General features: G+C 38.8%; 1 protein-coding gene across 6 annotated transcripts in view; it reads left to right on the forward strand.

The window, feature by feature from the left end:
• LAMA3 (laminin subunit alpha 3) overlaps positions 1-27,550 on the forward strand; it is a 234,359-nt gene that overhangs the window by 56,934 nt on the left and 149,875 nt on the right. For all 6 annotated transcript variants that reach the window (XR_004953701.1, XR_004953702.1, XM_016166528.2 and 3 more), the window contains exons 3-8: positions 12,276-12,393; positions 13,098-13,216; positions 14,306-14,476; positions 16,993-17,084; positions 18,341-18,456; positions 20,859-20,977. Coding sequence is in view for 4 of the 6 variants with exons in the window: in XM_016166449.2 (XP_016021935.2) it covers positions 12,276-12,393; positions 13,098-13,216; positions 14,306-14,476; positions 16,993-17,084; positions 18,341-18,456; positions 20,859-20,977 (735 nt within the window). In the remaining 2 variants the exon portion in view is untranslated. The remainder of the gene's footprint in view (positions 1-12,275; positions 12,394-13,097; positions 13,217-14,305; positions 14,477-16,992; positions 17,085-18,340; positions 18,457-20,858; positions 20,978-27,550) is intronic.

The raw sequence follows: 27,550 nt of genomic DNA on the forward strand, positions 1-27,550 counted from the left end.
GCAACTTGCTCCTATAACTCCAGCTCTGTCCAGCTCTAGTATTTGCTCTTCTTGCCTTTCAGGTCCAGGGTGGGAAAGGCCCTCAGGTGATTTTAGCTCTGAGATGCTTCCCTATCACCCAGTTTCCCTCACCCCTTCCCACTCCTTTGTAAACACTTGCTTTGTTAAACTCTCCTCAATTGCTTTATTCTTGTAGGTCATCTCTCTCCCACTAGGGCTCTGAGTGACAGCCGGTACTCTGTGTTGCAAAGACTAAACAGAAATTTAAAAAATTTTTAATTTTTGAATTTATACTGTGAGTGTGGAGGGAGGGACGGAGAGGGAGAGGGTTCTCAAATGAATTATGACTGTGAAGTAAGGAACAGCATTCTGTTCCTTTCTAAATCTCCAATACCTAGGAGAATGCTTGGTGCATAGAAATAACTCAGTGAATGTATGTTTAATGTATGAATGAATGAGAATACAGAGTTCCTTACTTGTGTCTGCCCAATGTACATATGTCCCGCACATAGCGAAAGATATATAGGTACAATAGATATTAAATATTTATCACTTGTAACTTGGAATATAATGAAAATGTTGGACTTTTGGTCATTTATATTTAGAATATTAATTTAAACATGTAGAAAAATTGGTGGTAGAAGATGTGCTGCTCTTTCCTTGTGGTAGATAAGCTCATAAATCTTAGAAAATTCTTCAACATCTGCTTCACAAGATGAGGCAGGACGAATATCTTGCTTCACAAGATGACTAATTTAGAATTTAGAAACCTAAGTTTTATGAATACTAACATAGTTAATATTCTAGAAACTGTTCTAAGCACCTGTCAATGAGTATTGCTCATTTAATCCTCACTGCGAGCTGTAAGGAAGATCCCCATTTTATAGAGGAGGAAATTGCCGCTCAGATGTGTTTTGGAGGCTCCCAGGGTTACATAACCGCTGACTCATGGTCACAGGTGAGCTTAGTGTAAGTCAGGGATTTGCACCCAGGCCGTTTGGCTGCAGGGCCAGCCTGGGCTGATGTGCGATAATTACGCACACCACACTCCCTTTCTGTCTGAGCTCCGTCTCTGTGAAACACTTAGGCCCGTAGGTGTTTGTAATCTCTGCCCTGATGTCCGGACGTTGTCCGTCACCTTTCACAGTTTACCCCGTGAAGGACCATTTGAGAAATCCCTTTAGTCCTTCAAATAGTTGTGCTTCTTTGGGGCATTAAAAAGCAAAACAAAACATATAGACACTGAGATTATGTTTACCTCTTTATGTTGGCTGTTGGAAGCAATTTTACAGCTCTGCCACACAGGTGTATGCAGCTTTGTGACCTGCATTTTGTGTGTGAACTTCACTATGGGCTCAACATTTTACCCCTACTGATCATTTTCCTTTTAGTCCTTTCATTTATTTTTGATTTTTGGTCATTTCATATTGCTGTTTGTTCTATACCCTTTGGGATTTAGGGCTCTAGATCCCTTCCTGCTCTTTCGTTCTTAAAGAAATGGGATGTAGATGAATACATGCAATATATTGACAAAACTGTAAAATCTAATCATTGTTTTCATTCCGGCTATACATTTAGTGGCCATTTAGAATAAACTGTCAAAACATATTTTGCCTTACTTTATGGTTATCCTAAGCCTGAAAGATTTGTATATTCATATAGAAATATTTCTTATTTTATAGTGTTAAATGATATTTCTGAATCATTTTGAGAAGTACAGTGCAATCCTGTAGAAAACACTCAAGCTTTGTAAGCTGGCCGTGGCTAAGTTTTTAATTTTTGCTTCTTTCTAAGTGGATTGTCACAGAGAAGCTCAACATCAAGCAGAATGGCCAAGCATCAAATGCTATCCAAATAGCACACCAGGTTATAATGTATAATTTATATATTATTATATATAATTTATAATTCTTTGTACAATACTCAGCTGTTCCCTTTTAAAACTGATGTGACATGCTTCCCCCTTAGAGCAAATATATCTTTTAATTATAAGGCCTCATTAGTTATCGTACCATTTCATTCCCAGTTATTTTTTCTTTTGCTCCAAAATGTTTCCAGTGACAGTAGGATAATAATATGTGTGTTGATAGCTGAGAGTGGGCTTGTTTCTAAATATATAGGGACTCATCCTAAGCATTCATATTATGAGTCATAACGTTTCCTTGAGGAATTTTTCCAAAAGACCCCTTCCCACCCCATTGTACCTCTTCGTAGCCATTATTTATCCTCTCATTAAGAGATATTGCTTTAGAGAACAATTGGAGCTTAATAAAGCATGTTTTATGCTGAAATTTCTTGCTCAGTGTATTATCCTATAGAAACAGACACACACAGAGATTGAAATTTGGCTACCTGAAGATACCAATTTTACCCCTTAAACTGGTCTGTAATCATAGCATGGAGAAGACATATAGTCCATTGCAGGAAAAACAGGGCCAGCTTTCAGCTATCTATAGAGATGGTCTGGCAGCTGTTGGCATGGTGTAATTTCAGATGTAAACTGTTCAAACTCCCCGAATTCCTTTAGCTAAAACTTGAAAAGGGTAATATCCTGGGGAGAAGTAACACATTGACTTAAAATTTTACTTGAGACCAGGTTTCCATAGGAGAAAGAGCAATGCCAGCAATGTGCCCAGTGGAGAAAAAGGACATATATCATGGGCCGGGCCAGTGCTTCTCAAACTTTAATGTACACCTGGATCATCTATTCAAAGGATGATTCTGACTCGGAAGCCTGCAGGTGTGCCTGTAGACGCTGCATTTCTAAGATCTTCCCCCGTGATGCCACAGTTGCTGGAGGGTGGGCCACACCCTGAGCAGCCAGGACCTAGTCTCCCTGCTCATCAGCAGGCCTCACTGGAAAGTGAACAGCAAGGTAGAGGCTGAGCCAGAAGCAGGACAGGCAGTGGAGAAGAAGCGAGAGTAGCAAGAAGACGACGTCCCAGAGGAGTGGGCAAAGCCTCCCAAAGGGCCTTGAGAGTGAAATGGACACTATGCGAGAGACACACAGGTCTGGAGGGTGGGACAAAATGTCCTCGAAGCCAGGTAACTCGAGCTGTCGTGGTGCCCCACCGCCCTTAGGCCCCTGCATTATACCTTGGTAGGAGTGTCTTCCCTACCCTTCTTTTTTTGTGTTAGGATCCCTCCCTGTCTTCTGGGATTTCACATTCTTCTCGGAGAGTTAAACACATGAATAGTTAGTGCACATCTTGATCAGTGTAACCACCACAGAGGGAGGTATTACCTATTCTTAAGATGCTTTGAAAAGATTTTACATGGAGGCAGCCTTTCCATTAGTATCTCACAGATGAACAGGGTTTGTTGGGCCAATACGAGGCCCTGGTAATAGTGTGACCGATTGTCCTGGTTTGCCCGAGACTGAGGGGTTTTCTGGGGTGCAAGATTTTCATTACTAAAACCAGGAGAGTCCCAGGCAAACTGGAAAGGTTGGTCAACGCTACTAGTCCATCATGACCATCTGTCTGGATCTTAGAGTACTGTTTTCTTTTAGCAGTTACCTGAAAGCCTATAGTCTGTGCCTAGGACCCTGACATGAAATTCTAGAACATGGAGCAACTTCCTTCCTAGAACAGGGCTAAACAGAAGAAACTTAGATTCTGACCCAGCTACGGTGGTGATAAGATAGCCCCATGTGGCCATCCTTAGGCCTTAATACCTCCTGCATTTGAAGTTTCAAGAAGTGATTAGTCCTAGGCTAGACTTATGGAAAGGTCTTGCCAGCCTGAAAAGAATACCGAGAAAGAAAGAAACCAGAGGTTACATGGTCATGGAGACAGAAAGAAGGACCTGGGACCTGGGCAGCCAGCAGGAGCAGAATCATGCCATCCAAAGGGATATTTTCAAGCTCAGAAAGTTTTCCCAGATTTGGAGTGAATTTATCATTCCCTGGATACCATAAGTTGAATTGTAGTTCAAGTGGAAGCAGTCTTCTCTCTTTGCAAATCAGGTGGTTAATGTACCTGTTTCTCTTAACCAATAGGAATGGATTAAAAACAAAAATTCAATTACTAGCTGCCCAAACCACAAGAATAAAACGATTCTTTCTAGGATGCATGTGCTCACGTGTGTTTGCATTTATAAGGCTCACGCTCATCGTGCCATCTCCCCTTCTCCCTGAGCTCTTGAGAACACCCCTCTCAAAAGGCGCTGGCCTGAGAAGGTGCTGGCGGATGTTTCAAATGGTTCCTCGGGATTTTTGCCAAGTCATTTGACCGGAATACATGGCAATATATGTTTTATGGTTACTAAAGGCCGATGTTCCATTTAGTTTTGTATTGTTATATCTCCTTAGGAAGCATTGTTAAGAGCATTTTAGAGACATGGTCCCTGCTTCAAGGAGATGAGCTAATTATTCTTCTCAGCCCATAGCATGTTACAAACTACACCACTCTCTTGCTTTATTTTTATATATCCCCTTTCATCCTAGATCCTCACTCCTGTTCCCTCCCCTTTATAAGCATCTGCTCTAATGTCTTTGCTACTGAACCTGAAACATGATTGTGCCCTTGAGGAATGCTCACTTTCACGGACTAAACCCTCGTATGTGCTGGGCTCTGTGCCAAGCGCTCTCTAGGTATCGACTCTTTTATCCCCCTCCAACCCTTTGTGCTGCGTGGTCACCACTGTTTCTGGCCATGTGGGGCGGGCTCTACTGGGGCAGTGCTGCTGGCCTTCCTCTTTCCCCTCTTCTTCTGGATGGTGACAATGGAGTCAAAAGCAGGGCGCACACGGCTCTGCCTTGGCCTTTGGGAGCCGGTGTCCCACGGCACACATGTGCTCTTCTCTGCTTCTCCTGCCAGAGCCATATGGGCCACTCACCGCAGGACATCTCGTCTGGTATTCATTTTCAACAGACGCAACCTGTGACCTCCAATATCAGCTTTTCCAGAAATAAAGGCAACATTTTGTCCCCATTGCCCTTGCTCATTTGTCTTACTTCTCAATTGGTTCAGAACCAGATAGGGAAGAGGGATGCTTTTTGTTGAGCTCTTTTAAAGACTCTGCCATTAAGTACTATTATTATTCCTTTTTACAGATGAGGGTACTAAAGCACAAAGATGAAGGGAATTGCCCAGATTGCACAGCTTGGAAACTAAAACCAGAAATTCTGGTCCAAAGTCCCTCTCTATCAACCATTATGACACACTACTTATAAAATATGAAGTGTTCTATGTGAATATATGTGTGCATATACATGTATGTGTATATATATACACACACACATATATATATACACATATATGTATATGTATATGAATGTGTATATATATATATATAATTTATATAAATGTGCTATAACATCTAATTCATTGTTTTCTGTATTCATGTCCTTTACATTATGAAGGTTCATCCATATTGCTATATGTGTATCTGTTTTCTTGTTTTTGATCCCTATGGGTTTAGTATTTGTATGGTCATTAGTGAAATAATCTTTCATATTGATTTATTTAATAGAATATTGTCTTGGGGGAAATCATATATAGGTATAAATTAGGTGTGTGCCAAAAGTTACATCAGGTATTTAGAACTCATTGCATTTTTTTTTTTTTTTTTGCCAGAAAAGTGTTATAACTTGGAAGGACCCCCTAAGCTATGTGTTAAAAACCCATGCAGCCCTTTGTGTAGCTATAATGGCTGCCTAATTGCTCACCCCATCTGGGTTAAGACCCAGATCTCATCCTCTTCAAGGTGATGGATTGCTTGTAGTGGAATGATTCCTGCAGGCACAGAAGGTATTTCCCGCTCCGCCACCCCCGGTCAGTCCATTCTCTGCCAGCGAGCAGAGTGGGAGTATGCCATGCTTCCAGTTTCCTGGTTTAATCCACACCTGCCATGGTGGATCTGTCTGGCTGCCCTGTCCACTTCCCTGGCTTGTGTTCTACTTCACATCTGCTCTGGGGAGGCTTGAATCTCTGCCAAAGTTCCTAACAGAGTCATACCCAGAGCTGGATTTCTGGAAACTGAGGCTCAGAGAGGTTCGACTCATTCACTCAAGGTCACCTGACTCCTGGAAGATGCCAAGCTGGGCACAGAACCCAGTTTTCCTGATATCCATCAGGCATGGAGCCCATCCACACTTCACCCTGCTCGCTAGCTGTCTTTCCTCACCCCATCCCTCTCAGACCCTTCACGCCCAGGCCTCCCCCAGCTCTGCAGCATTACTCTTTCCCACACATTTGTCCTGTTAGGAAGCATGCCTTTTAGGGGTCCTCGTGGGAGCCAAAGCTTTTAAGCGAGAGCATTTGGGACACAAGAGACCATCTCCTGTCTAGATCTGATTGTTCAACTGGGGATGCACTGTTTCATCACAATGATGGTGACAAGCTGTCTCATTTTATGCTAAGTAAGCTTAATCCTTAGGATTTTGTCCAACTACCAGCATCACCCTCGCCCAGGCAAAGTGCAGGCCCTGCCCTCGCCTCCAGCTACATGTAGCCATGGTATTCCTGTTGCAATTCATGAGTGGGCAGGAAAATCAAGTACACTTCCTGTATTCCCAAAGCCAAGTGCGCTTAAACCATGAATATTTAATTACTCCTGTGATAACTATTTTAAAGGAAAAGCACAGTGCTCCAGGAAGCATAAAATAGACAGCTAACTAGAAAGTGGAGGCTGCACTGAGACCTATCGGTTAAGTAGGGGTTAGCAAGCTCCAGGAGGCTGGGGTTAGACTTTCATTAGGTCATGCCAAGTTGGGGTAGATGCGAGGTATCTGCAAGTGGAAATTAAAAAGGCAGTTGGAACCGTGGGTCTGAAGTTCGTGTGAGGAGTCTGGGCTAGAGATACACATTGGAGTCAGTGGTGTAAGATGGAGGCAGAGTGTGAGGTGAGGTGAGGCAAGGCTGAGAGCTGAACTCTGGATGAGCTGGAGGAAACCTGGGAGTGTGTTTGAGTGTGTTTGAGCCAGCACACCGATCTTCAAAGAAGTGTGACTGTGGTAGGAAGAAGGAGCTAGGGTGGAGCTAGGGGAAGGGTTTGGATGGAAGGAGAAGCATTTTCTTGTCTTTAGGATGGAAGAGATGTTTAAAGGCTGATAGGAAGGATCTGACAGAAGGCAGGAGGGGAATGAGATCCCAAGCACAGAGGGTGGGATTGGCTTTTGAAAGGAAGAGGTGCTTCACTCCATTGGACCAGAGGAAAGAGAAGGAGGATGTGCAGATCCAAATGTGCTCATCGATTTGGGAAGGGAAGGCAAGGGAGCTCCTTTTTGGTAGTTCTGATTTTACCAGTGAAAGAGAAAAAGTCACCTTCCAGGGAGGAGGAAGATGTGGAGATGAGGGTGCTTGGAGGTTTGAGGAGACTCAGAAAATGGGCAGAAGCAAAGGAGGCTGCAGTCAGAACCACAGTCTCCTCTGTGAGGATATAGCTACAGCTGAATGCTGGTTTCTACAGCTGGTGCTGGTGACACAGCCCTGCACCTGGACTCTGGACTTCTGTCTTTAGAAGCCAGATGCTGCTGCTATCTTTTTTGCTTCTAGAAAGAATTCTTCAGTGTCCCTGCCTTTATGCATCATTTGCTGTAGATACAAATTTTCGGTCGGAGACATACAATTCACTGAGTCCGGGTTATGTACCCATGCTGCCTTCCTTACTGCTGGAGGAGCCAGAAAAGCTGGCATTTCAGCTTTAAAATTGGCAGTGCATTCTTTCCCCAGCAAGATTCATAAAGTAGGAAGGGCATTCAGATCCTCGGAAGTCCAACAAACTGAAGATGAACACCTCCCCTTCTCCAGCCACACTCTGGACAGCAGCATGAGTACCTTATGTCAGATCCAGGCACCCAGAGGGCAGCTTTCTTACCTGGAACTGGCTGTGTTCTTTCTTAGGGTGCAGCTTGGTGCCTCTGAGATGCATGGTCTCTTTTCTTATTGGGCTCGTTATTGCGATAACTAATAAAATAGCCCAGAGGGTGGTCCACCCCCTTTGAGAACTTCCATGCTAGTATTCAGAAAGTAAAAACAGTTTTTGGTCAAAGGGTGAGTTCTAAGAAGAATATTTATTCTGTGGCCCAGCTGATTTGAAATGATACTTCAGCTTAAAACTCATTCAAAAAAAAAATATGTTAACTAATAAAAATGAAGATGTTGAGCCAATTTAAGTGACCATTATGCCCTACAGACATGCACAGCTGTTGTCGAAAAAGTGTCTGAAGTACCCTGTCCTTAGTAAGGATATTAGAAACATAGCCAAAAAGATAGTTTTGGCCTTAGGTAAAACTGATTTAGCAATGGGTGCTGAACCTAAGAAAGATGTAACAGAAGGATAAAGAAATAGATATGACAACTAAGTAGAACAGGGCCATTGTGAGTGCAGGCCAGAAATATTACTCTTCGGGTGGGAAGATATTGCCTGAGAGGAGGAGACTAGAACATTATGGAGGGTGTGGAATTATTTAAGAAAAATGATGATCACATTATCCAGAATCAGATTTAGGACAAATTAACATTGCTGAGAAATATTTTGTTGAAGTCCTGGTGTATGTCACTTATACATATAAAATATGTAAAATCAATAAATTTTTAGAAGTTGTTGAGTCTAAAATAATATAGATTCGAGGAGGATTTAAATAACTTGGTTGCTGGTTATTAGAGTCTTTAGTTAAATCTCTTTGTCTTGGAAGGACATGACTATATTATTTCCTTTGTCCTGTATGGTTTGTCAGAAAAATTATTAGGCTACTTGTCAGTTCAGTGAGTGAACCAAATGTCATATATAATTTTCTTGTAAATTAGCACAAAAAAAAAGCATGAATGTGAAAAAGTGAGTTTTACAAAGAGAATCAGTCCCAAGACAAAAAAATTCTATGACAGTGAAAGTAATTACACAGAGTAAGGTAAAATATAAGACTCAATATGAAACTGAGCTCAGAGTTCTTGGATTCCAGTGGGCTTCAGCTTATTTAAAATCACCATCAACTTTGTAAATTATTATGGATAAAATGCTCTTGAGTAACATACTTTAGTTGCAAGTTCTAAATTGGAGTCTACTTAGGGAATAATGATCAATGTTCACAAAGAAGACATATCAGATGATAAGTCATCGATCTTTTTTTCTACAGAGCTAAAATTTCATCAGTAATAAAATGTAGGTGCAAGTGTTTCACCTTTTCCATGTCTTTTGATTTTTTTTTTCTTGAAATCGTTCATTAAAAAATAGTGGGCTTGTTATTTTCTAAGTTATTGGCATGATCCAAATTTTGAGACTCAAATTTCATTTAGGAATTTTATTTCTCCTTTCCTTTCCAGTTTTTATACTAATCTTTGCCTCCTGCTGTCTTGAATCTTAATTCCTTAAAAAATATATAGGGGGATGTGGTGTTGGTATTTAAATTCTGGGCAGGCTGTCATGGGGGATAAACAGTAGATATCTTTGCTGCTTCAAAGGCTGGGACAAAGACTCGTGAAAGAAAGTTTTGACAAAATACCAAGGACACATGGAACGGCCTGAACTTGCCAGGAATGCAATGAGTTACTTCTCAAAAAGAGTTGAAGGGTGAAGTTTCTTACCTTGGGTGAAAGGTTGACCTAGGGACCTCTTGAGTCCCTTCCTGTAAGTTTCTGGAATGATCTACCTTCTCTCCTCCCAGGTGAGCAGGTGCTTCTGGGAAACAGTAAGAGTTGCTGAAGGACAAGGTGACTTTCCTCCCAGCGCATGCTTTGGATGGTGCCAGGGTCTGGGTTTTATGGTACAGGTGATAATAAACCTACAAGAAAGAAGTACCCTTGCTGAGCCATTAGCAGATGTGCAATTTGGACCAGGATTAAAAGGATCCCTTTTTTCAGGCCAGCTGAGTTGTATTTTCATCACTGGCCTTGATTGTTTTATGAGGATCATACTTTATTTTGTAAAAAGTTTTCAAACACAGTTACTAACATGGAGTTTAATTTCACTCGATCTGCATCTTTTCTTCTCAATTAAAGTGTTTCTATAAAATTAACTCGTTAGATAAAATTTTCAAATGGGCAGCAGCCACAAAGGAAATTTTTTTAGTTCCTTACTTTGAGACTTATTTTTTATAACTCATGTTTGTGTTTTTCATGGATAGTGGGAAATGTTTATAATTTAGTTAATTAAAATGAATGTTTCAAAACATCTCTCCACAGGTTCTTTATTAATGACAAAGTCATTAATGTAATGGGGAAATCTAGTGGAAATCTTCTTAGGCAAGTGACCAAACACAGCATCACTATTAAATAGGACAACCTGACGTCACGTGCCCCCAGTATGATGCCATGAAAGGGACATGCCACACAAAGAGTAATCCTGCCAGAATGCTTACCCTGAATTGGATCATGAGAAAACAATCAGACAAATTCAGATTGTGGAATATTCTAGGATAGAAAGGACCTGGACTCTTCCAAATGTTAATGTCAGGCGAGACAAAAACCTGTGAAAAGGCTGCTCTCAATTGAAGGAGACGAAGGAGACTTGACAGTAAATGCTGCATGTAATCCTTGGGTCTTGGATTGGAAATATACAACGGGTGTTACTAGGAGAATCAAGGAAATTTGGATGTGAACAATGTATTAGATAAGATTTTTGTATAAATGGTAAAATTTCTTAGGCATCAAAATGTTGAGTTTATATAGGAGAAATGTCCATTTTCTTGGGAGATACCTGCTGAAATAATGTCTGAAACTTACTTTCAAAGAGTCAATAAAACTGTGTGTGTGTGTGTGTGTGTGTGTGTGTGTGTGTGTGTAGCTGTTATTTCTCTGAAAGTGGCCACTTTGCCTTTCGTTTTCTGCTCCAGTGACTCCATTGCCCAGCACTTTCCATCTTCATAAAGAGCCCTCGTTCACATCACTGAGCCTCTAGCATGGGTCATGCATGCCTTGAAGCATTTTGAGTCATCAAAGAGCAAACATAAGTAACTGATAATAGAAATTTAGCAGAAGGAGCCATTTGAAAGGCTCCTTATCAAGTTATCAAGCAGAAGAGAATAAATCCATACCTGTTGATTTAACATGCATGAACTGGCTGTGAACCCACTTTGGACACCACTCACTCTGCCTCACAGCAACGTTTTGAATCTAAGTTTCAGAGATTTGCCACAGAACTGGAGCACTTGGCAAGAATCACCTGCAAGTTACATCGCAGTGATGGTGCTTGAGAAAGTCTGTCAGTGCAAATAGGCTCAGAAAAAAATGGAATGCAGACTGCTGGTAGTCAGGGCACATAAATATGTGCTGAGGAAGCTCAGAAACTGGTTCCTAAATTGAAAATGGGAGGGAAACATTTTAAGGTGGAATGCCCTATCTGATAGGTGCTGGCAGATGAGTTGGTGGAATCAGTGGGCTTATTAAATTAGGTGCAGGTGGCAGGCTCATATAACAAAGGGAAGGGCTCACTGTGGCCTGTCTCCAACTGATGCCAGATTTGGGATTATAATCTGCTGTCAAAGGGGTCACACATTATCTCAGAGCATGATGAAGGGAAACGAAGAGAGTGGTCTTCTGAGCCCCTGAGGCTGTTTCATTTATTTGGATTTCTAGTAAGAGAAAGTGCAACTTTGGAAAACCGTTGCCTTCAAATAACCCTTGAGATTTATTATAATGTAGCACCCCACCTCCAGGCTCCCTATAATGGAAATTTAGCATATTTAGAAATAATGATGTTTGGAACTACCTGACAGTTTATTTCTCCTAAGATGAAACAGGTCAGATATTAAGTACCTGATAGGTTCTGTGGCATAGCTAATGGTTAGTGAGTAGGTTACATGTAAGCTCAGGATTTTTACACCTGCAAGACGTGGGCACATTATGTAACCTCTTGAAGGCACACTTTCCTTATCCTCATTATTGCGAGGCCTAAATGCAAGAATGTTTGAGAGGTGCTTAACATGATACCTAGAACATAGTAATGATTAAATCATAAATTATCGAATAAATCAGGGGTTTTTTTTTGAGGGGGGTGATTGAAGATGCCTGTTGCTTGACATTAGACTCTTTGAAGGTATAGACTTTAAGATGCTGTGTAGACTGGTTTAAATATAAGGATATAATGAACAAAAGTATGACAAAGATTATTGTATAGATTTGGTGTAGAAAGAAAAACGATTTGGTTTTGCACGTAATAAGCTTGAGGAACCATACCCAGGTAGAGAGGTCCAATAGGCAGTTAGAAATGGGATCTGGATCTTGAGAGAGGTGTGGCTATATGTGTGGCCTTGGAATCAGTCAGCATCATAGAGATGGTTGAGGTTGTGGGTAGATGAGATGACTTTAATAACTGTAACTCCTTTGTTTCATCAGCTTTTCCATGTGGCCTATATTTTAATCAAATTTGCAAATTCTCCTCGTCCTGATCTTTGGGTCTTGGAAAGATCTGTAGACTTTGGAAGCACCTACTCACCTTGGCAATATTTTGCTCGTAAGTAATTTTGCTTACCACGTTATAAGGGGATTTAATTATTTGCAGCAGTTCGAGACTTTGGATTTAACTAGAAAATTAGTCTCTCAGTGTGGCTAGTTGGGGACTAGTCAGTTTTAACTTTCTAGATTATCTTCAGAACATCCCTATTTCTCAGGCACGTGTGCATTAGTTGCAAGGGTACACATCCAGACTGAGGTTGAAGTGCCTTTTATGTTAACAGTTCTTGCCACTATTTAGGGAGAAATAGTGTACCCATAACTGGGCCAGTGCTCCAATCCTTTTCTTAGTTTGCAGAATTAGAAACTTGGTTTTATCTTTATGGAGCCTACATTTTGCATAACTTACCTTGGCTCTGTCATTTTCACTAATAAAGAATGTCAGTGTCTGATGAATTGGGACAGACAGGAATTTTGCTATAAAAGCATTGGGTCTTCCATCAATGCTCCTCAGAGGGTAAATTTACCTAACGAGGAGTGAGAACTTAGGACTACATCTCCAGATGTTGCTTTTGAAAGTCCAGTGGGCTGAAACAGCGTGGTATTTTCTTTCATGGTCTAAAAACTTCACTCTAAGCTTTTGTTTAAAATTTTAAATGTTTCTGTGCTTTTTTGTGTATTTTCTTAAAGGAACATAATTATTTAGGAGATTTACAACAAGTTGATAATGTTTTATTTTATAGTATGAAAACATTTCCTTCCTAGATTCTAAAGGAGACTGTTTGGAACAATTTGGGCAGGCGGCAAATACAGCTATCACACGAGATGATGATGTGCTTTGTACTACTGAATATTCCCGAATTGTACCTTTGGAAAATGGTGAGGTAAGTAGATTTGGGAAGCCATAGAGATAAGACTCAGAAATAAACATAAAGATTTCAATGCTTCATAACAGCAAAACTTGCACTTTCAAGAGATCAGGATGAAAACCAGTGCTTTTTTGCTTTTTTTTTTTTTTTTAATTGAGGTATCATTAACATTGGAAATTCTGAGGTCTCTGATTTTCCTCTGGAAGTCCAGATTCCGGCTTCAAGGCCCACAGGTCTTGAACTCTTTTTCTGGTGCAGTATTTAGAAAGTGGGTTGCTAGTGATTGAGGTGAAGATCCCCCCCACTGCTTCACAAACACATTATCCCTGATCCCTTTGGGCAGGGTGGGCATCATCTTCCGGGTTGCATTTATTCCTTGTGAAGTCAGCCAGGCTATTGTCAGGGGAGGTGGGAAAACAGGTGAGGAGAACAGAAAAGAATGCCATGGAAACTGTGAGGCCATAATGAGCATGAAGTGAGTTTCAAATAAATGAATGTCTTTAAAGGGTGTCGGTTCCCCATTTAGGTAGAAATATCTTTCTTGAGTAGCTCTATCTAGTATTTTACAATGAGCGACGCACTCGCCATATCTCATATGGTTGGGACTTGGGCTTTATCACCTCAAGCATTAAAACAAAACCTTCATTTTATATAGATTTTTCAAGTCTCCTTCACTGTCTACTTTATAGCCAGAGACTTCCTTTTTCAACCTTATTTAGATTTTTCGATTACTTTGGCTTTGTTTCTTTGATGCGGCTTGACAAAAAGTTGTTTTCTTATGTTTATATATTTTAACATTATGCTTTCAACATTTCATTGTATTACAGCCCCACAACTACACTAATAGAACAAAAGGTTTGAAAATTAAATAACATCTCCCGAGAGCCCTGGTTTTAAGGACAGATTGCCAGAATTCAAAAGGAAAATGGAACTAGCTGTAATGTTTTTATACATAAACATAGATATAGATCCAAGACCACCTACGAACATCTAATAGCTCAAAGAAACCTTATGCTTTGGGCATATGAGTTGTTTTTAGATACTTGCAGCTAAATTTTGGTGAAAGGACTTATCCTCTTTTATGTGTGTATGTGGTTATTTTAGGTTGTGGTGTCCTTGATAAATGGTCGTCCAGGTGCAAAAAATTTTACTTTCTCTCACACTCTGAGAGAGTTCACCAAGGCAACAAATATCCGTTTGCGTTTTCTCCGAACTAACACCCTTCTTGGACACCTCATCTCCAAAGCACAGCGAGATCCAACTGTCACTCGGCGGGTGAGCAGTGATTTTAAGTGCCTATACAGCAGCTTTTGTTTCTTTTATTTACCTTACAAAATTAATTGCTTTTTACTCTTTCAAGTAATCTTTACAGCCAGTAATAGTGTATGTGTAGGAGTTGTTCTTATCTAAAATACAAGGTGTAATTTAAAAGTTTTCTTGTTGAAGAAAAATCATTACATTCAAAGAAGATAAAAGGCAAAAGATGACAGCTAGCCTGGTATTAGTCTGATATTATAAAAAACAATTCCTGAGTCTTAGAGGTTTAACAAAATAACGTTTTATTTTTTGCTCACGTGACAGTCTAATATGCCCAGTAGGTGGGGTCAGCTCCACACAGTCATTCAGGGAACCAGGCTCTTGTTATCTAGAGGCATAGCATCCTGTAGGACCTCAGAGTCCTTTTCTGGATTCCCTGCATCTGCTCAGCAGAAGAGTAGAGAGAGCAGAGGAGAGAGAAGACCCATATGCTCCTAACCATTGTCAGGAATGGGTTGTAAAACCCACCTAGATGTGGGAGGCTGAGTAATGTAATCTAGTTGAAGTAGAGGAGACATAGACATTGGTGAGCACTAGCATTCCTACTGTGTTGGATGAACAGCTTGAACATCTCTCATTCTTAGTGTCTCCTGGGCACAGAGGGCGCCATCAGAATAAATACCCTGAGCTCACTCTTCTCTCACTTCCTGTGGGGCCTCCCATTGAGCAAGCCCCATAGGAAGCTGGAGGACAAGAAATCCTTAATTTCAGCCCTTAAAGTTCAGCTCTAGAGCAAAGAGCAAGGTGGAAAAAGGTGGAATGAACTTTAAAGGGTGAATGGAAGATGTCCAGCCCATCTGATAGGGTTTGGTTTCTTATAAAGGTAATATCAGAGAGCTGGGAAAGGAAGGGAGAGAGAAAAATAAGTTGCACTACAGTCTTTAGCATTTTCTAGAAAGGCCTGTTATCTTGTGTATTGGTGGCCTGGGCTTTCTGATAAACTATGGCTGGACTGTGTTTCTATTTCTCCAGGTGTTTTGAAGCCTCCACAAATGTACTGCACCACTTTTTTTTTTTTTTTTACTTTAATTGTCTTGGAGGTGTTGCAAGATTTGTACTCAGATGTGTATATATTTCTTTTCACCTAAGAGAATGCAGTCTCCTCTATTAAGTGATTTTAATGGAGCACACAACAAATATAATCTTGAGCCCCCGATCTACGTTGCTTCTCTGAATGGAGGAACACAATATCAGCTATCCTATCACACGCAATCTGTGTGCTGCTGGGGCGAAGGCTGAGTGTGTGCTTCTGTCTCTTGCTGCTGCCGCCCTTATCCCATATGTGAAGAGAAACTTCCATGGTGACCAGCACAGAAGCCTCTGAGTATTAACATGTCACAGAGAGCCCTCTAATACTGAATTTATCCAGATTAACAAGAGAAATTGTTAATCCTTCAGAGTAAGACAATACCAGGAAGCTTTGACACTTAAACAGTTTTTAAAGAGGAAATCAGAACAGAACCCCAGTATTAAGTGACTAGGGCGCTTTAAGATGGCTAATCTCAGCCGCAACAACAGAAAGCTACAAGAACCCTCCTGTCCTTGTGAATTGAAACACTTTTTCACTGACAGGCATTCTTCTCACAGGCAGCGTGATCCCAGTGACAAAGATTATTCTATAGCTCCCAAATTACTTGCCAAATCCTGTGCGTCCCTCGCCAAATCTGAGAAGTAAGGGAGCTGGCGGACAGTGCCACCTGTTGTCGCTAGTGGAGAAGCCTCCAACACACTAGAGCTGTCTATACGATGTCCTACCCATAGTTGTGGCCTGGTTTAGTGGCTGGTCCTCGGGTGGATATGAAGCTTGTTCTGTCTGGCCTTTGGCCTTATAAACTTTGAGCTAGCAAGGCTGCATCAACTGCTGGTGGTCCCTGCCAGACTCACCGCTGTATCTGATCCATCTTTGTAAATATTCTTTCCCTTCCTGGAGCTTACACATACTAGGTGCAAAAATTTTGCTATAAAATTTTATTTTCGGTAAATAAATATATTCAATTTTTGAAACCCAGACTTACATTAAAAAATAATATAGGAAGCACTTAATCCCTTTCCAAAAGGCTATAGGGTATGATTCTTTTCCCTTTATGCCTAAAGCATTTGATTTTTTAAACATGTACAAATTCAGCATTATCCTATTAAGTTTGATTGAGGAACATATTTATTTTGTAAGACAAGTTACATCAAATGTGGCTCCCTTAGTGTTGAGGCAGGCTCAAGAGAACAGGACAAAAGGGAAACAGGTTGATACAAACTGTGAGTTAAAGATTAATAAAGTTGTCTACAGCCACGGCACCCTGAACAAGCCGGATCTTGTCTGATCTTGGAAACTAAGCAGGGTCAGGCCTGGTTAGTACTTGGATGGGAGACCACCTAGGAAGGCCAGGTGCTTGTAGGTGTTAAAAAAAAAAAAAAAGATTAGTAAAGTTTATGTTACCATTTAGTAAAACTGATGCATTCTATTTTCCGTTGCATAGTATTATTACAGCATAAAGGATATCAGCATTGGTGGGCGGTGTGTTTGCAATGGCCATGCTGAAGTATGCAATGCAAACAATCCTGAAAAACTGTAAGTACATTGTACAGATTGCTTTTAGCCTTGCTATGAATAAGTCTGATTGTTTCAGGGGATGTTTGCATCCCATTAAATATCTCTAATGTCCTCGCCTCACTCAGATGATGCCCCAGGCAGGCACAAATAATTAATTAGAGTTGCCAAGAGAAATAAAACTTGTTTGTCATCCCTGGTCTAATTTTCAAATCCTTATTCCTTTTTTTTTTTTTTTTGGTAAAATACACATAAAGTTTACCATCTTAACCATCTTTAAGTGTACAGTTCAGTCGAGTTAAGTACATTGTGCAACCAATCTCCAGAACTCTTCATCTTGCAAAACGGAAAGTCTGTACCTCTTAAATGACAACTCTCCATTCCTCCCTCTCCACAGCCCCCAGCAACTACCATTCTACTTTCTGTCTCTATGAATTTCACTACTCTAGTTACTTCACAGAAGTAGAATCACACAATATTTGTCTTTTTGTGACTGGCTTATTTCACTTAACATAACATCCTCAGGGTTCATCCACGTTGTAGCGTATGTCAGTATTTCTTTCCTTTTTGAGGGAGAATAATATTTTATTACCACATTTTGCTTATCCATTCAACTTAGGTAACTGCCACCTCTTGGCTATGAACATGGGTGTACCCTTTTTTGTTTTTAATTGAGGTATATTTCACATACGATAAGATTCATAGATCTTAAATAGTAAGCATTTGGCAATTACATACACATGTGTTACCATCACAAGGGGGGTACTTTAAAGGGCTGGAAATTACCAGATGCTGGGTATATTAATAATTTTCTCTCAATGTTTTATTTAAAGTCTACAATTCCCATGCGTAGCATTTACCAGAGATATGTTTTACTTTAGTCAGGTTCAGGTTTGTGCAGTTTTAGGTCTAGCTCATGTTCAGGCAGAGGTGCCAGCTACCGGCTTGTGCGGTATGCTTTGTGGAACCCTTCTCCGTGACCAGCAACAGTCTCTAATGTTGTCAGCCTTTCTTCAGAGGTTAGGTGGTACTATCTGAGATAGCAGGGTGAAGCCATCAACTGACTAGCCTTTAACTGGCAAGGATGTGTTTATTAATGATTAATCCATCGCCACCCTGTAGCCTGGAGGGATAATAAATACAAAGTGCTTTGTTCTCATAATTAGTAAATAAATGGTACCATGGGTGACCATGGTTACTGTCAGTTTTTTGCACAAGAACAAATCATCTTAATCAAAACTTTTCAATAACTGAGATGTGCTTCACCCCATGCCCAGGTTTCGTTGTGAATGCCAACACCACACCTGTGGGGAGACATGTGATCGCTGTTGTGCTGGGTACAATCAGAGGCGCTGGCAGCCTGCCATGTGGGAGCAGAGCAACGAGTGTGAAGGTGAGCACGGGGGAGAGGAACTGAGAATATAGGCCCCACTCTAAATTCTCCTGTACCATTTCTACCTGAGGACTGATGCTGTGTTTTCCCCTGCTCATGAAGAGGGTGGGATCATGCCAATCTTAAGTTCCCAGATCTTTCTAGTGTAATGAATAATTCACAGACTAGAGGTGTAAATTCAGATATAAATTCAGATATAAATATATGAACAAAAATAACAACAATAATAATCTTTAATATGTATTAAGCTTTCACTGCATGCAAGGATTGGGCTGAGTGCTTTAACAAGTTGGCATCTCTTTTTAGCTAATGAAAATATGATGCAGCCACTATCAAATTTGAAATCCTTATCATTTCTTAGGATGTGATACTAGATCAGAATCCTAACTGGTTTCTGAGGACTGAGGTCTGGTGAAGGTGATGAGAGTGGTGTCTAACGGAGAGCTGAACACTCTGAGGGAGCAGGGCGGATGGGAAGAGTACTGTAGTAGGATTAAGGCAAGTACAGATGGAGGGAACCTGAGAAAGAAGAAAGAAAGATGAGAGGCTCCTTTTAATTATGGGTAGAAAACTGTTATCTTAACAAACAAGTGCTACAACGTCCAACTAAAGATTACCTTTTAAACTGCTCTTCTCAGGAAGCCACGTATTTATTCCAATTGCTGAAAACATTTTTGTAACTTTGGTTTTGGTTTTGGATACCATATCCTGTTTTTTTCTGAATATTCTTAGAGTATAGATTGAAGATGGATTTGCTTTTTCAAAATGACCAAAAGGGGTTTTGGTCTAGATTTGTTGAACTATATGAAAGAATCTGTTCTTTACACTTCTTGGCCAAATGTTTTTTGTAACTATTAAGAAATACGACTGATGATCTCTATGATCAGCAAAATTACTCAAAAGGCATTGTCAGTGAGGAGTCTGAGAGTGTTGGAAGGTGCCAATGCAGGTTGAGACAAAAACTCGGTGCATTGCTAGGTCCGAGGGTGTTACCTGGATGGCCATTCTCACTTTATAGTCAAGCAAACAGTGACTCTCCAGGTGACTTCCCCAATCTCCTCCCCCATAATGGGACTGAAACGAGGGAAAGGTAGTAATCAGGGGTTGATTCTTCCAATGCTTTCAGGCACTGGTCTAGGATACTTTGATTGAATAAGTGTTAATTATCATGTGAACTCCAACATTAACAATTTGGTTAGTTTGTCAGACCAATGGAATCTTTCAGTGAATGATATGCTTTATTTCAACACATGTGACAAATTTTAACTAATTGCCTTTCATTAGTTTTTAATTTTTTTACATTCGCACTAATGGTTAAAAATTACAAAAACGACATATGGAAAGATCAGACCTATTTGTTAGATGCTTTCTAAGTTCCATTCGAACTACTGAAATTCATAATAAATAGACTTAAGAAATAACTAATGTAGTAAATATAAATGCCTTGAATTTTTTAATTCATGGCACCATTGAGGAAATTAAAATAAGTAAGTACTCAGCCTTTAAAAAACAGGTCGTTGAAATTCTAACTCAAGCTTCTTTCCTAATAGATTTATCTGGGAACTTGATTGAAACCTATAAATTACTAGAAAGACTTAGAAAATTTGGTCGAGGTGGAATGTAATGAATAGATACTTTGCATAAGCAGGAATAAGAATTTTACTCATTAAATCTTTTTCATCTTGGAAATAACGGAAATCCTAAATGGGTTTTAAATTATGTTTTCTAATTATAGAAGTATTACATATGACTTGTAGAAAACTTATAAATTATTTAAAAAAAATAAAATCATCAATAATTTTACTGCCCTAAGAGAACCACTATTAATATTTTTTAGATATTTTACTATTTTTTTGATGCGTATGTTACTCAAGAGTATATTATTTACACAATTTTATATCCTGATATATTTAGATATTTTTCCATATTATTTAAAACTCTTTGACATCCTTTCTGATGGCACGTAGTATTTTAATTCTATGCATTTAAGTGTATCCAAAAAATGTTTGTTGAGTTTCCACTATGTGCCAGAGAATGTGCTCTGCTGCAAACAAAACGCAAGCAGTTCTTGACTTCACAGAACAGTCAAGCAAATATACTATTGTTTGCTTAGTCATTTCTATATGTTAGGCATTAAGATTATTTATAATTTATTGCTGTTATAAATAGTGCTGAAAGGTGTAGAGTATGGGCTGAGATAATAGGCTTTGGAGCCAAATATAGACAAGTCAGGATTCTGCCTCTCTTACTTATGAGCTGTGTAACTATGAGCACATCTCTTAACATCTCCAAGTCTCAGCCTCCCCATTGTAGTTCAGTGAGCCATAATACTATTTGGGGGAATTTACTGCTAAGTGTCTCATACTCGTGATGAAATATTAACTTAGAATGGTTTTTTTTAGCATGCAACTGCCATGGCCATTCCATCGACTGTTACTATGATCCAGATGTTGAGAGGCAGCAGGCAAGCATGAATATTGAAGGCATCTATGCAGGTGGAGGGGTCTGCATTAATTGTCAGGTGAGGCACTATTGAAATCAAAGTGGATGTATCACTACAGGAAATGAGCATTAAGTAAGCCCTGATCCTAGAAAATGTCAAGAAAATGATATGCAATTGAAAGGATTTTCTGAAACCATTTCTCCAGTTTGGTACTCAAAAGTTCTTATTAACTGAATATAATTTAGGGATTGTAGAGGAATGGATTGAGGTATGTTTGCCCAGACTTCACTGATTATGTTCTTCATGTAGGTCTTTGCCTAAATGGAGAGGAGAATCCCTGGTCATTATCCTGACTGCTACCCATTCATGGTAGAAAGGTTCTAAGATAGGAGAGCAAATAGGTGTCAGCTTCAGTGCTGACCCTAAATCTTGTTTTCAGGCAGATTCTGAATTTAGACTCAGCAAAGAAGTGCATCATGATCAATTAATGATGTCTGCCAATGATACCAAACTAGGATGATTTTTCATCTCTTCTATTAGCCAAGAAGTTATAATGTTCATGAACTTAGTCTACATTGTCACTCTGTCTTATGTGCTTTTATGGTGATGTTTTGTTAATATTAACATTAAAGAGGTACTCTTTTCATGAGACGCCTATTTATATGGGACCAGGGCTACACACCCTTAGAGAGACCTTCTATTCTCCACTTGAATTCCATTCCACACATTTTGTATTATCTATCATTGCAGATAATTAAAATATAAGTAAAAGATAATTCACAGATTTGTTACAAATCATAAGTTTTCATGCATAAGTGAAAGAACACAAGATCATCTTAAGGCTGTGCACTATATGACCTCAGGTGATTCATATGCACATTAAAGATGCAGAAGCATAGGACTAGGATATGTAAGTGGAATCCTTTTACTAGATGAAGGATCAAGCTCCTCAATGTGTCTTTAGAATATCTTGTTCCTTTCCTTCTCTCAGTGATATTATGTTTTGTACTTTGCTATTTCAGAAAGCCATCGATATAGCCCTTTTATCCGAAATGGCTCTGCAAAAGCATTTTATTTTGCATATGAAATTATTAAAATCTTGTTTAGTTTATTGCATTTTTTTTTCAATTTATACTTAAAATGTCTTTGTTTAAGTTAGGTATTAGGTTAGCAGAATTAACATATTTTTCCTGGTGGGAATATACATAACATAAAATCTGCCATTTAACCATTTTAAGTGTACATTTCAGTATAATTAACTTTTCTATTACATTTATAATCAAGAAACAAGAAGAGAGTTTCTGCTTCCGTTATGATTAGTAGCTCCAACAAGACCCAAACCCCTAACAGATAACAACTATATAATATAGATAAAAAACAAACAAAAACAAAAGGCCTCTCTTCTCCCAAAGAATGTTCTGAAAGCACCAGGAAGTAAACATAACAAGAAAATACTGGAGGAGAGATGCCACTTGGCAAAAGGGATCAGTATAAAGTGAATTACATGTTTTTATGACTTTTAGCTAGAGCGCAGATCAAACTTGGTGCCACGCAATATGGCTAAAATTCCTCTAGAATATTTTGAGTCTTTCTGGCCTGAGGTACAAGAAGACAGAACTTAGAACAACTACAACTTTTAGGAAGTGAGTGGAGATTCCAGGAAAAAAGAAATTGAGAGGAAATCTCTAATTCTATGTATAAATTCTTCCCAAGTTTCTGACTGACCCCTGAACCATCTGTGCATAGGACGGGTTTCAGCTAAAACTAAAATAATTTATATGAGAATTGAGTTATCATTCAAGAGTCAGAGTTTTCAATTTCAATTTCAGTAAAATCAAGTTAATTGTCTCATAAACAAAAAAATCAATATTCTTTAGAGAAATATTACAGAGTCTCTACAACATAATATTTACAATGTCCAGGATACAATCCAAATTTTCTGACATTTGAATAATCAAAAAAAAGGTGTCCTCTTCTGAAAAAGACAATTAATAGAAATATTGGCAGAGAAATAAAAACTATAAAAGGAACCAAATGAAAATTTTAGAACTAAAACATACAATATATTAGATTGAAAATTCATTGGATGGGTTTAATAGCAGAATGGAGAAAATAGAAAAAAAAAGAGTTAGTGAATTGGAAGACAGATAAATAGAAATTATCCAGTTTGAAGAAGAGAAAGAAAAAACTTTTAAAAAATGAACAAAGATTTGGGAACTCGTGGAACAATATCAAAAGGTCTAGCACACATGTAATTAGAGTCCCAGGAGAGGTCAGAGAATGAAGGAGAAAAACAACAAAAGAAACAATGGAGGAAATTCCTCAAATTTCGCAATACACTAAGAGTCAAGAGGTTGAGTGAACTCCAGGGTGAATAAACACAAAGAAAAGCACTCTTGGGCCTAACAACTGAAAACCAAAGACAAGATCTTGAAGGCAGACAGAGAAAAACAACACATCACAATGACAGTGGACTTCTCAGAAACTATGAAGCCCACAAAATAGTGGAACGTATCTTTAAATTGCTAAAACAAACAAACAAGCAAACAAACAAACAAAGACCTGTCAACATAGAATTCTTTACTTAGCAAAAATATCCTTCAAGAAGTAAAGCAAAAAGAAAAAATGTTTCATCACTAAAATAATGCAAGAAAGGCTAAAGCAAGTTCTTTAGGTTAAAGAGATATACCAGATGGAAACTCAGATCTTTAGGAAGAAATGAAGATCATAAATGTCTGAGTAAATATAAAGGACTATTAAAAATATGTAGGGCTGCTTAAAGTCAAAGTTGTCACATTATATTGTGGGATTTATGTGTGTGGATATCATGCATATGAAACTATAGCATAAATAACAGGACATATAGGACTATGCAGTTTCTATAGTTTACATGAAGTGGTACAATATTAACCTTAATCACACTGTGAGAAGTTAAGGATTTACATAATCCCTGAAGCAATTAACAAAATAATGTGAAGAAGTATAGGTAAAAGGCCAATAGGTGAATTTAAATGTATTTTAGTTTTAAAAATACACAAATAAAGGAGGGGAAAAAATGGTGTAGATGATAAAGGCTCCATTCATCTCTCTGGTGACCAAATCAAAGTTGTGACGGAAACAAGGAGCAGCAGCAAGGAAAAATCACCTGGGATCTAGAGGAACAAGCCATACAACTAAGGAGAAATCTAAGAAATCACCCTGCAATGGCAGAAGGTAGGACAAGACGAGGAGGCTGCCTGGTCTCAAGCTGCTGAGTGAGATGGAGGCTGTCACAGCGGTAGTGGCAGAAGTCTCTTAAAGGGGCCGCAACCCCTTTAAGCAGATTTTCGCAGTGATGGTCCTGCTTGATTTGAGCACCAGTGTTGATTTGGCTGTGTGCAGAGTACACCAGGGAATTACAGGGAGACATCGTTGGAGTGAGGGCTGAGGTGAGACTTGTGAGGTACAGAAGTGCCGGAGGTATCCACTGTTCCCTGTTGAGCCCTCCCCCACTCCCAGTGCGCCGACGCAGAGCCACCATAGCCATGAGGTCATCAAACTGGATATCAGAGGTCATTCCACCCAGAAGATTCCCTGAAACCCCGCCTCCCCCAACTCAGGGCTCCACCCAAGCCACATCCAGGTGTATCCTCAGTGAGTCAGGTGCTCCTTGCTGAGCAGTGCCTATACTCACACTGGAGGCAGTGGGCCTCTGTTTCTGGTGTGGCCTTTTGGGGTAACTATAAGCACAGCATCTGTGGATTGTTTGATGAATATTAACAGGTGGCCCCAGAGGGGCACAGGCTTGGGCTAAATGTGGCCTGCAGCTGAACCCCTCTCGAGACTGTGCCACTGGACACCTACTACACAAAGCCGTACTAATAAGCCTGGGAGACTTAGAAGCTTTTCTTAATACATAGAAACAGACACGGAAAGGCAGTCAAAATGGGAAGACAAAGAAGCAGAAACCATATTAGAGAACAGAACAGAGATCTAGGAATAATGGAGTCGAGCAATCTAACAGATGCAGAGTTCAAAACACTGGTTATAAAGGTGCTCAATGAACTTTTAGGAAGTGTAGATAAATTCAGTGAGAACTTCAACAAAGAGATTTTAAAAACCATGAAAATGGACATGGAAATTATAAAAGGGAACCAGTCTGAAATGAAAACGCTGAAATAAGAAGTAATTAAATAGAATAAACAAAGTGAATAAAGAAAAGGATCCAATGTCCTTTCTAGAGGATGGGAAAGCCAAGGACACGCAATTAGAATGGCAAGAGATAAGATGCCAAAACTATAAAAATAATTTAAAGAGCATATGAAACACTATTAAGAGTCAAAATATCTGTCTGATTGGCATAACTGAAGAAAATCGAGATGTTGAACAGCTGTTTGAAGAAATAATAATGGAAAACTTCCCTAACCTGGTGAAGGAAATAGACATAAAAACCCTAGGATTTCCCAAAATCAGGGATTTAAAGAGGCCCACCCCAAGACACATCATAATTAAAATGCCGAAGGTTAAATACAAAGAAGTAATCTTAATAGCAGCAAGAGAAGACCAAATAGTTACTTATAATGGAAAATCCATAAGACTGGCAGCTGATTTCTCAGAAGAAACTATTCAGGACAGAAGGGCTTCACACAAAATATTCAACATGATGAAGACTCAAGATCTACAACCAAGAATACTTTATCCAGCAAAGCTATCATTTAGAGTTGAAGGACAGATAAAGAGCTTTCTAGGCAAAAATAAACTAAAGGAATTTATCACCATCAAGCCAGTATTACAGGAAATGTTGGAGGGACTTTTTAAGAAGAAAAAACTTGTATCAAAAACAGGAATAAAGAATGGTAACAACTACATTCCTATCAATAAGTACCTCAAATGGAAAAGAATTAAGTGCTCCAGCTAAAAGATAGAGTGGATAAATGGAAAAGAAAACAAGACCCCTACATGTTGCTATAAGAGACTCATCTCAGATTAAAATACCCACAGACTAAAAGGAAGAGGATAGAAAAAGATACTGCTTTGATGGACCTAGAAGATATTTAAGTCAAACAGAGAAAGATAAACACTATATGATTTCACTCTTATGCAGAATCTAAGGAATAAAAATAACAAACTAATCGAGAACAGACTCACAAATATAGTGGAAAATTTTGTGATGGACAGAGGGGAGATTTAGGGGGCTGGGAGAATGGGGTTAAGGGGTAAAGAAGTACAAATTAGTAGCTGATGGGTGATGACGGCAATGGGGAGCACAGCATAGAGAATGCAATTAGCATTAATACGATGGCTAGATGGAGGGTCCAGGGAGGAAGGGAGCAATTAGGGGGATTGTTTTATGAACTATATAGATGTCTAACCAATGTACTGTATACTTGAAACTAATTAAAATACATTAATTAAATAAAAAATATACAAATAAACTAAAGAGTGGAAAGAAGGACCTAGGGATGAATCACACACACACACACATCAAAGAACAAAATGAAGAAGGAAACAGAAAATAAATACAAAAATGGTAGACCTATTTTCCAATCATATCAATAAATTGGTTAAATGTCAATGAACTAAATATCCAATTCAAAAGTAGAAATTATCAGAATGATAAAAATCAGAAAGCAAGACTCAACTATATTCTGCTTACAAGAGGTATACTTTAAACATATAGACATAGATAGTTTGAAAGTAAATAAATGGAAAAATATTTTGAATTAATAAACATTAGAAGGATAGAGTGGTGATATTAATGTCAGATAAAATAGATTTCAGGACAAAAAGCATTAACAGATATAAATAGAGATATTTTATAAAAATAAAAAGATTAATTCATCACAGACATTGCTATCATAATAATAAAGATTTAAAATACATGGAGCAAAATTTGACAAAATTAAAGGGGAAAATAGACAATTGTGTAATAATAGTTCACTAGGATAGATCATAGGAAAACTCCAATGTTTGAAACAACACACTTCTAAATAATCCATATCAAAGAAGACATCTTGAGGGAAATTAGAAAATATTTTAAATTAAAAAATAATAAAAAAATAACATCAGAATTTGTGGGATGCAGTTAGAGCAGTACTTAAAGGGAAATTAACGGATTTAAATGCTTATGTTAGAATACAAAGTCTAAAAGCAGTGACCCAAAGTTTCACCTTAAGAAGCTAGTATAAGAAGAGCAAAACAAACCCAAAGTAAGTAGAAAAAATAAAATAATAAAGAGCAGAATTCAACAAAAGAGAAAACAGGCAAACAATAAAGAAAATTAACAAAACCAAAAGCTGGCTTTTTGAAAAGGATTCAACAAAATTAACTAACTCTCAGCTGCACTGATCAGGGAAAAAGAGAGGGACAGTTACGAATTACCAATATCATATACAAAGGTGAGTTTATCATTAGAGTGACTATATACATTAAAAGAAAAATAACATAATACTGTGAACAACTTTATGCCAACAAAATTGACAACCTAGATTCAATGGACACATTTCTTGAACACTATTTACGAAAACTAATACTAGGTAATGCAGAACATATGAATAGCCTTACATCTATGAAAGAAATAGAATTCATTATCAAAAATTCTGGACAAAGAAAGTCCCCGGACCAGATAGTTTTATTGCCAAATTATATTAAACATTTAAGGAAGAAACAATT

Source organism: Rousettus aegyptiacus, unplaced genomic scaffold, assembly GCF_014176215.1.
Source record: "Rousettus aegyptiacus isolate mRouAeg1 unplaced genomic scaffold, mRouAeg1.p scaffold_m13_p_12, whole genome shotgun sequence".
Classification (NCBI taxonomy): domain Eukaryota; kingdom Metazoa; phylum Chordata; class Mammalia; order Chiroptera; family Pteropodidae; genus Rousettus; species Rousettus aegyptiacus.